This window comes from Propithecus coquereli, unplaced genomic scaffold (genome assembly GCF_000956105.1).
Source record: "Propithecus coquereli isolate 6110/MARCELLA unplaced genomic scaffold, Pcoq_1.0 Scaffold56, whole genome shotgun sequence".
Taxonomy (NCBI): Eukaryota; Metazoa; Chordata; class Mammalia; order Primates; family Indriidae; genus Propithecus; species Propithecus coquereli.
In genome coordinates, this window is record NW_012151507.1 from 3,197,546 (window position 1) to 3,208,706 (window position 11,161).

The window sequence follows — 11,161 nt, forward strand, 5'->3', positions numbered from 1 at the left end:
GCTATGATGATATTACTGCACTCTAGCCCAGGTGACAAAGCAAGACCCTATCTTAAAAAATAAATTAATTAATTACATAAAATGAGAAATTTCACTGTCTCTTCTGCTTATTTTTTTACCCTATATGCCTAGCAAAATTCATGGTCTAAAGTGAGTTCTTATTTGTTTAATAAAGGAAGAAGGCACTTAATTTAGCAAGAACCTTATTTGTCACTCCCCCTTAGAACATTCAATATTATGCATAAATTATGTATATAGATTCAGAGGAAAGAAGACAGAATCAAATTAAGCACTTAAGAATCAAATAGAAACATTTCTTGATTCAAGCCTCTGCTGCTCCAAATACCAACAAGACACACCTGTTAAGGTAAATAGGATATTTTCTCAATGAATGTCAACTGACAATTAAGTAGTTCTTGTTCTGGTGGAGAAAGGTGACAGTTGCTGAATGCGAGTGTCTTGAATGCATTTGCCCCAAAGTTACTGAATATCTATTACCCTATTCAGTCCACTAGGTAATAGTCTTTGAATGAGGATTCTGAGAAAAGACCTTTATTGTTAAATATGAATGGTACTATACAATTTATCAATATTTGTGTTTATCCACACCCACACAGAGATCTTAAGTGAGATTCTAGTCCTTACTACGAACTATTCCCACTTGTCAGGAATTAGTTACGACTCAGCTATCTAGAGAATTAATTCAAGCCTCAGAGGCTTAATTCTTTCACTGCTGTTCTGCCTCTGATTTGCTATTTCACTCTTGAGAGCTACACAAAGTTAACTCAGTATTCTTATCTATAGCTCAAATCCATCTGTAAGCTTTAGAAAGGTAGAAAGACAAAATTTCACACTGTTTAATAAATATAACAAAGTAAATGAAATACCTAGAGAACAAGGATTTTCAGGGAAAAATATTTTTCCTTCTTCCCAGATGTAAATCTGAGACAAAGGTACAGATACATTGTTTTTAAATGCCTACTATCTGAAGGCTGGATCACAAACCAGGAATAAAATGCAAAAAGGGAAAGGGATAAAGAATTCCATTCTAGAGAGCTTGCATTTGAGGAATGATGGAACAGCCAGGTGAAGATACACAACAGGCAGGTGAAAATATAGATCTGGAACTCAGACAAGAGACTGGGGCAGATATTTTGTTTTGGATAGCAGGTGGGATGGTTATAAGCCTCAAAGGAGAAAGGGTGAGAAAGTAAAGTCTGAAAAGTGTGGTGGGAAACTGGGAGATGGCCAGTTCCATCTAGTGGCCCCATCGTATCTGAGGCAGGGGGGAATAGATTAGAAGTTCTTCTGAACAGATCGTACTCAGGAGCCTTGAAAGAGCACCGGGTTCTGATTATGAGGGGAAAGAAATAACTTCTCAAAATGTTAATAATGTAGGGAAATTGGCTGACAAGGGCATAAGGGTTGTAAACAGTAAAAGAAAGGGCTTCCATTTCTTTATCGTGCCACACAATGTGGGTTCTCAAATATGTTGACCAGCCCTTCCAGAAAAGGGCCTGAATCCATCAAGAGGAGCATAATGTCTCCAGGATACTAAATAGAGCACTTGTATAGCATCTATATACTACTCCTAGGTTCCTATGTGATTCCTGGTCTAAAGACATCCAAGAATCATCTTTACAAGCTTTTACAAGCTTACCATGAAGCCCTACGCACTCAGATTACAGCAAATGACAAGTGACCAAATTCTGATTTAGGATTTATCATTTCTTATATGTTATTAGGAACTGCTTAGGTTATCAGTTAGAACTGAGTCATAATCACGAGTGACCAAATTATACTATTAAGTATAGCTGATTAATTGAAGATAAAATGAGGTAGAATGATGGACCTAAGCATTTCTCATATTGTTTTGTGGCCAGAGCTTATATCTGTATTTTATCTTATTTTAGAGGCCTAACAGTGAACTGTGATTGTTATTTTTTATATATAACAGTAGAGGAAGTATATAATTGTTATCCAGTAATATCTGCCAAGGAAAACACTACATATCTGCTATCAAAGGTGGGATCAGGAACCCAAACTCTAAAGAAAGTAAGGCAAGCTAACTATATTGTTTTAGTATTTCAGATATCTAGGGCATCAAATTCCTAAAATCTATTGCCTCACATGCCATACATTTCTCAGGTACTATGACCTAGTTTTTGAGATTATCAGAAACACTCTAATAATCTAAACTCATTGTCACTCTGTTACTATTTCAAATTTCCCAGATTCACGTCTGTGGTTTTCAAAGCTACAAGATGGCACAAGAAAAGACAAGTAAGAACTATTTGCAAAGACTCAATCATCGCTTAAAGAGGTACCTATGAATACAAAGGGGGAAAAATTCTTCCATTTCAAGTTTTGCAATTCCTACAGCACAGAAATCCTTAAATATTGAAAGTGGATCTTTGTTTTTTTCCTTTAAAAACTTTATGATCTGAGTTATTCAACTTTCTTGGTACATGGGCCACAAAGGGTGATACAATTAAAAAAAAAAACCTTATAGTCTTAAGAAAAAAAAACTAAGACAGATTATAAATCTCTAGTACCTGGCTGATAATAGTCACTCTAAGTTATTATAAAAAACAATATGCACAATCTTATTAGATGAAAATAACAGGAGATATGTAAGACATTAACTACACATAAGAAGAAGACAGTGAAGCAAGGCATTGTGTGTTTTGCAACATCACAATAAAAAATTAACAATACCTAAATGGAGTGAAAAGGAGACAACAATACGGTTTTACCAAAAAGCAAAATTATCTAGGAATAAAACAGCTAGCTACACTTTCTGCTACAATGCGCTACTAGAAAATGCATCCTGAGAGAATTGTTACACGTCTTTTTCCTTAGAAACCATCTTATAACTATTAATTTTGTGCTTGATCAAAGACATAAAATAATTAATGGGTGTGACCATCAAATACCAAAATTATATTACTTCTATAACCCTTTATAATAATCATTTTAAAAAGTAAAAACCATTTAAAGAGCCCCATGAAACAGATATCAATGTTCCATACCTATTGATATTACAAATGGACTCAAGGTAATACAGATCATAATTCTAACAAAATAAAGATATCAAATTCAACCTGAAAATAGTGTGCCTGCCAGAATAAACACTGAAGAATTAATTAAATAATACAACTATATTTTCCTTTTTAGAAAATGATCTGAATGGCTGACTATTCGAAGTGCTAGCTATTCACTAAGATCAAGTTAGTTGAAAAATCAGTTAATATTAGTTGAAATATCAACTAACGCCTTTGTTTTCTCTAATTCAAAAGACATCTGGGGTTATTTGACTGAATTATATTCCAAAGTAGAATCATTTTTTCTAATAAGAGGCCAGGGTCCCCTAACAGTGTGTCAAACAGCATGCTAATGCACTGGTACCCTTTGCCGGAAGTAAGAGCTATAAAGCGTGACCTAGAAGGACCTTCTCCCTAAGGAGGAAACTGAAGCCTCTAGAAGTTCGTGATCTAAGATACTGCAGCAGGGACGAGAGCCCAGGTTCAACATTCTTTGTGTGGCATCCAGTCTAACACTCTAGTTCAACACTCTTTCTGGGGCATCACAATGTCTCAGGAAAAGAAAAAAACAGTAAAGTTCCTAAAACATTTTATTTCCAAGCCCATCATCAACTCACTAATTAAAATGTTGTCAATACTAACAGCATTTTTGCTAAGCTAGATTAAATCCTTTTATATTATATTAGCCATGTATAACTTTCTCAATAAAAAAAATAAATTATGATGATAAAAGTCATCACATCAAGTTTTATGAAGCTTTTTAGCTACAGCTATGGTACCTAACCATGTCATGCAAGTTGGAGATATGTCCATGAAGTACAGACAGCTATGTTTTTAAATGACATGAATAATAAACTACTACTACTTGTGACCTTACCTTCTTTGACCTTTACTAATTTCATTTTTTAAAATAGAAAACAAGATAGTAAAAAGTACTAACTATGAAGTCGTCACCTATTATGGTACCTTGGCAGCTTTATTAACCTTGTCTTCATTTTCTCTCTTATACACAAAAACTGAAGCAAATTTGCCATCCTGCAGTACAGCGGGATAAACAGCAAGTCCAGAGGGTAAGGTAAATGGTGGTTCTTTCAGCGTATAACTCTTTAAAGCACTGTTCTCTGATCCCATCCCTTATGCGGTGGGGCAGTACTGCAGCTATTCCTCAAAGCCAAGCAGAGCTGAAAGAAAACAGAAAACAATTTCAAACATTAAATCTCTATCCACAACATGAGCAACAGATTTCCAAGACATCCAGTCACAGCCACTCAAACCTACTAGTTTCTGCAACCCTCATAACTAGGACATTTGACAATGAAAAAGGTAAATGCTCAGCAAGTTACCAGCAATGCTTATTAATTAACAACTAACAACTCTAGAGAAAATACACATTACCAAGTAGTCACATGCAGTTATGGTCCCTTCCCAAACTCTACCACATATAAACTTTCAGAGTAGAAAGCAATCAAAAATAGGATGAGGCAATTCAAACTTCCTAACTCACTCATATATCCTGCCTCACAGAGGAAAATGTTGCAAAACTTGATTATTCAAAAATAAAACTTCTTTATGTCTAAAATAACTTAAAATTATAAAGGAAAACAATACAAATTGGAGAATATTTATAACACTGATAAAAAACATATTAACAAATGGAGAGCTCATACAAACCAAATAAAACACTAAAGCACTAGTATGATAATGAACAAATACCAATGATAGTAAACATAAGAAAAAGTACAATTTCACTACTATTCTTCAAAGTTATGCCAAATAAAAAGATGAAACTGCAAGCCTGTACAATCTCAAATGCTAAAAACAAAACTCACACATACAGAAAATTCTAGAAAATGCAAACCACTCTGTGACAGAAAATTGTTCAGTGGCTGCCTGAGAAGTGGGCCCAGTTAGAGGGACCAGGGGAGAGGAAAGGATTACCGAGGGGTACGAGGAAACTTTGGGGGGATGAATATATTCCCTGTCTGGATTGTGACAGTAATGGGTGATGATAAATGTCAAAACTTATAAAACTGTACACTTTATGTTCAGTTTATTCCACATCGAATATGCCTCAACAAAGTTGTTTTAAAAAGAAATATATACACACATGCATACATACATACAAACTTGAAAAAAATATGCTGAAGTATTAACAGAAGTTTGCTATGGGGGGTCAGATTACAGACAAGTTTATAATCACACACACGCTTCCCTGCACATTACAAATCCATAACGCAAACACAAAAGGGACACAAACTCATTACAGTTAAAACAGGCAAGGCGCAGAGGTCCAGCAGTATTGGTGGGTAGAGCAGCAAAGGGCCTACTATGTGCACAGACACCTACTGTGAGGGGGCTCACACGCCGAAGGGAGCAGCTATCACAAAGTTCCCACCAGGACTGCAGTTTCAAAGCTGTCAGATCATGCCATTTATCATGAAGAACCAGGAGCCTGAATAGTTACATGGAAATTTCCACATTTTTCAATGTTGGCTCAAACTTTTTTAAAACCTATATAGGCCAAACAACATATGTCTGAGAAATTTGTGGCAGTGAGTTTTCCGTTCTGGCTTTACCATAATATAAAAATTAGAAAACAAAAAGAGTTCTTACTAACTCTGGCAATGTGATGAGCAAACTGCTAGTTCTAAATCACACAGCCTTTTAAAATTTCAGTTTAAAATCTGTATTTTTTGGACAAATACATGAACCCAATGGTTGTAACACACAGACCCTACACTTGAACTTTGTTCCCGCTTTGGTGAAGTTCCATACAATACTTTCTATTACGCATTATCAGAGTATGTAATGGTGCTCAAAACACATGCCTAAAACAAAATTTAAAGTGCCTACGGAGCCACATTTATCACTATATAAGAATCACAACATGTACAAGGGCTAAAGCTATCTAAATTGCAATTTTTCAAAATCCAAGAATGTTTCTGAGGGTAAGACTAAGTCTGCTTTGTAATAAATCCACTGAGTTCCTACCTACCTAGCAATTTATCTTTCTAAATGATACAGAAGTAAAAAATGGTACTAAAAACACCAAGTATCTCAACTATACAGAACATTCACCTTTTTATTGGAACTACGAATAAAAACAGTTTATGTAGGATCACGAAGAAAAGCAACTATGTTAATCCTCCTGTTCTGGAGACATTGTGGTCCCTGTGCAGCCTGTGACAACCTCCTGCTGAGTGGGGGGCAGGATCATTCTTAGCACTTGGATCTTGCCCCCTTCTTCTTGGGCACAGTTAATGGGCCAGGTACCTACCCTGGGCCAAAGGGTAGTCCTTTCGGATCAGTCATCTCTATGACCCATGGCCTAACTGAAGAGATAAACTGGCCAGATCACCGTCTGCCCCAAGAATGCCAACTAAGAAGAGAGATATTTGTCTATTAGTAGCACAGCTGAAGGTAGAAGGATGCCATGAGGCAGAGTTAGGGCTCTGGCAAACCCAACCCCATGAACTCAGACACTTGACAAGCACAGAGAAAGTCAGTTGGTAGGGGGATAAGAAAAAGGAAACACTGGGAGAGCAGCTTAGTCACATTTATAGGAGCACATTACTACCCCCATCTGAAGGCTGCAGGAAGCCCAATCCGTTTCCCTCGCTGTCTCTCTGATGCCCTTAGCGGTCACCACCCCTTTCCCTGAGGTAGCTTGAGTGGGTCTATGTTCTTTGAAACCAGCTGCCAATTCATAAGTGGAAAACTCTTGTCTCTAACTCCTGCCTGAAAAACCAGTTGGACTAGCGGCTGTGTTAGAGAAGTATCCTCTGAGAAGTGTCTACCTGAAGCTAGTCTAACCTCCTCTCTTAGCCAAAAAAATACAGCTTTTCAAATTCAACACACAATAAGCGGAAAACGGAGGATAAGGAACTCTACGGAAATGAGTATCTTTTTGGCAGAAAATTATGCTGTTTATTTAGTTTTTAATATTAGTCCCCAAGGGAGATCCGCAGGTCACCAGAATCCAGGGGCAGCGCTCCGGCTAGATACATGGCAGTCAGTGGAGGTAAGAGCAATAGACATTTAATTTATTTCTAGATAGCAAAATATTTCCTTGTGGTAATATTGATCCTTACAATATCTATTACCTCTGATTTAATATTATGAATTCCACTGCAAAATAATTAACAATTAGAGTTATAAAAGTGTTAGGAAGAGGTTAAAACTGGCCATTTTTCTCAGCCATGTATTTTAAGTCTAAGACCCTAAGAAATACCACTTAAAAATTAAAAAGGGATGACTCAGTTTCTTGAGAGAAAGGATACCATTTTGTTGTTTAGAAAAGCCTGGTTAATGTTAACAGAAGTCTAGGACACCATCGGTGTGACCCTGACAGAGTAGCAGAATTACATTCTACGTCCAGTGCAAACTCCATTAGGGGAAATTAAAAGCTTTGCACCTGACCGCAATTTGAGACTGTCTCAAGGCAGCCATTCTTAATGCTTTACTTCACACAACTGTGTCTAAAGAGGCATAAATACCGTTAATACTAACAGTGCTTTAAAAACGGTCATTCAGCTAAACAAGGGACTTACTGAAATGTAAGACAGATAAACACTAACACCTGGACTTCCAAAATGCTCTTTCTCGTTTTCAGGAGGGGGGAAAACGCAAAATCTTGCTTGATAGTTTTGAAATGAAAAAGTCACAAGAAGGTAGAGAGGGATATTCTATCACAGCACAGGTATTTTACAGAATCTATCGTCTCCGTTCTATAATAAACACTGAGTTGGCAGTCTTTGACTAGAATATGCATCATAGTCTTCCCTTTTGAAATTTGTTTACCTATCTTTCTCCACCCTTTTGCTTACGTGGGCAGCACATGAAGTTTCTGGACCTCCTCTGGATTAAGAAAACCCATGTCTAGGTCACAGGGCAACTCATACACTCAACTAACAAACCTGTTTCCTCTGGGGAAATATTTCTCTCAGTTCTTTGCCCAGCAGTTAATCGAGATTATCCTGGTCCTAGCTGCCTTGGCTTGAAGTTCCAAAGATAATGGCTTGCACGGTGAGTTCTAAGGATACACTGTACTGACTGATATTTTGGTATCCAATTTAACACCACTCCGGCCCTTTGCTTTCATCTGCTGCAGGTATATACTCCCTGTGCTGAACTCAGCCCAGCGTTGCTAGCTCACAAGCAATACGTGATGAAGTCTTTAGGGCCCAAAAGAACTAAGTATGATTCCAGCTAAGAGCTATAAGGACACGGGGCCCTAAGAAACAGCAGTAACAGCAATCCCAAAGTTCAGGACCTGACTCCGAGTATTTCACATGGTTCCCTAAATATGACCTTCTGAGAAAGGCTTCGTCTTTATTCTAAATAGCGCTACGCAAAGACAGGAGCCAGCCGGGCCTCCGGGGACCCGGCACTGGTCTTGGATCAAGAGTGAAGCCGCCTTCCCGAAGGCGGGCGGGACCCCGGGCTCCCAGGGCTCGGGCAATACCTCTCCCCGCTCCCAGCCCGGGCACTGACCCGCTACGCCCCGCACACTCGCCCCGTTCACCGCGACCCTGCGGGGTCGCAGAGGGGCCGGGGAGGCGCTCTCGCTTCGCTGGCCCCGCACCTTCCACACCTTCCACACCTCCCCGCGAGGACCGACTAGGCGGCTTCCTCGGAGAGCTCCGGCCGCTGGCGCCTCACCGTGCGGGGGTGGCCGCGAAGGCCAGATTAGAAGGGCGTCCCACAGCAAGCAAGGGGAGGCTGCCCGGCTGCGGAGAGCACAACTCAACCGGCGGCCGGCGGCGCGCCGAGCTCGCTCCCGCGCGGGCCCGAAAGCGCAGACCCGCCAGCGGAGCGCGCGCCCACTGCGTCCCTCCCCCACGCCCGGGCCCCTCCCCCACGGCCCAGTCCCGCAGGGCGGCGGACCCAGCGCCCGGCTCCCTGTTACCTGCGGGAGGGCGGCGGGGGAGGAGGCCGAGGGACTTGGCTCCGGTCCCCTTTTCGCCCCCTGTTGACACCAACCACCCTCGCCTGCCGCTTCAGGCTGTGGCCACTACACCCACAATCTTCTGGGGGTCGGGTCGCTCCCACACCATAGAGATGGTCCGGAAACGGGACAGAATGCCAGCCTTCGCCCCTCCGACGCCACCACTGAGGCGAAAGAACCCGGAACCGAGATAGAGCGGCCACACAGGGACTCTCAAGCAGGTGCCATCTTGAGTGTGGGCGCCGGTGACGACGCCGCGTTTCAGTCACGCCCCCAGCGGCCTACTTGGTGTGGGAAGATGGCCCCTCTCCCGACTTTCATGTTGAGTGCGCGTTTGCCTTGACTTTAATTTTCAGACTTTTAACGGCGCAGTTTTAATTTCATTTCCGCCCGAATCCAAAATGGTTACCAGTCACTTCTTCCAAACAGTAAGGGGGGGCAGGGCTGAGAAAAGGAGTACGGAAATTGGGGCCAATTTTTAGAAGAGCGACTTCACTCACCCCTGCGGCCCTGATTGGCTGGGCTCCGCGGGCCGGAGTCCTGCGGACTCTCGGCTGATGCTGGCACGGGGGCCGGAGGGCGTGGTGACTCCCAGGCTTAAACGTGCGAGACGGAAAGTGCCAACTCACAATTAAACAAGAAGTAAAATTGGCAATATTAATACGATTGTTCCCAGTCATCTACGGTTTAGCTTTCTGCTGCTTCAGTTACCCCAGATCAACCTTCGTTCAAGAATATTAAACGGAAAATTACAGAAATACACAATTCATAAGTTTTAAATTGTGCGCCATTCTGAACAGCCGTGATGAAATATCATGCCGGCCCATTCTGTCCCCCTCAGGATGTGAATCAATCATCCTTTGTACTCGCGCTATCTGTGCCTCTTGCCCCTTAGTCACTCAGTAGCCTCCGTTACCAGATTGGCGATATTGAAGTGCTTGTGTTCAAGTAATTCAAATTTTAATTAATAATGGCCTTAACGCGCAGTAGTGGTGGCGCTGGCAATTTGGATATGCCAAGAGGAGCCGTAAAGTGCTTCCTTTAAGTGAAAAGGTGAAGTTTCTGGACTTAGTAAGTTAAGGGAAAAAAAAAAAAAGCGTATGCTGAGGTTGCAAAGATCTATGGTAAGAATGAATTTTCTATCCGTGAAGTTGTGAAGAAGGAAAAAGAAATTCGTGCTAGTTTTGTGTTGCCCCTCAAACTGCAAAAGTTACAGCCACAGTGGGTGATAAGTAACTAGTTCACATGGAAAAGGGCTTAAATTTGTGGATGGAAAACATGAACACAAAACATGTTTCAATTGCTGGCAACATATTTCTCCAAAAGCATTGATATGAAGACTTCATCAAGGGATCCCCTAAAATGAGCCACACCAAGCCATTTACTGCAAGTAAGGGGTGGTTACACACATTCAGGAATAGGTTGGGACTGAAAAATACAAAAACTACTGGAGAGGCCACATCTGCTGATGAAGAAGTTGTTGCTATATGTCTGGCAGAGTTGAAGAAGATTAAAAACAAAGTCATGGGGATTGATGGTGAAGTTAGGAAAATCATCCACACAGCAGGACAAGTTGGTAGAGAAGGATTTGCCGATATGCTTGATGAAGAGGTGGAAGAACATATGGAAGGCGTGAAGAGGTGTTAACAAATGAGGAATTGGAAGAACTTGTGGAGTCATCTATGAAGGAAGAGGAAGATGAAGAAGAAGAAACTGAAGCAGAACCGGCAATGTGGATACTACGGAAGTTTGCCAAAGTGTTTCATATTGCACAGGCATTAAAGGGCAAAGCCATGGAATGTGATCCTCACATGGAACATAGCATTTAAAGTCACCCATATGATCACCAAGGGGTTACAACCCTGCAGCAACACTTTGATGAGTTAAAAAGAAAGAGAAAACTTCAATTACATGTTTTTCCACAAGGTTTGGGCCAAGAAACCTTTAACTGTCTAGGATCCACAACCATCAGCAGGCTCTCTCCTGACATCGAACTGTCCACAAGGCTTGATGACCCAGGATCGCCCAAAACAAATGATCCTTCTTGTGACATATCCTTAGAAGGTTATCCTCGATTTCAGGCATCCACTGGGCTGGGAGTCTTGGAACTTACGCCTCAAGGATAAGAGGAGACTCCTGCATTACCTATTTATCTTTCTTTTTAAAGGTA

At 40.9% G+C, this 11,161-nt stretch overlaps 1 protein-coding gene across 4 annotated transcripts in view; it reads right to left on the minus strand.

Annotated features, from left to right (window-relative positions):
• Window positions 1–9,184, minus strand: part of SCYL3 (SCY1-like 3 (S. cerevisiae)) — a 66,550-nt gene extending 57,366 nt beyond the window's left edge. For 3 of the 4 annotated variants that reach the window (XM_012657803.1, XM_012657800.1, XM_012657801.1), the window contains exons 1-2: window positions 8,953–9,184; window positions 4,011–4,225 (exon numbers count right to left, since the gene is read on the minus strand). In XM_012657803.1, the coding sequence (XP_012513257.1) occupies window positions 4,011–4,175 (165 nt within the window). In that variant the 5' untranslated portion in view covers window positions 4,176–4,225; window positions 8,953–9,184. Of the gene's footprint in view, window positions 1–4,010; window positions 4,226–8,705; window positions 8,766–8,952 lie in introns of those variants that run through there. The other variant, XM_012657802.1, reaches the window with a different exon arrangement.
• Between the last annotated feature and the right edge of the window lie 1,977 nt (window positions 9,185–11,161).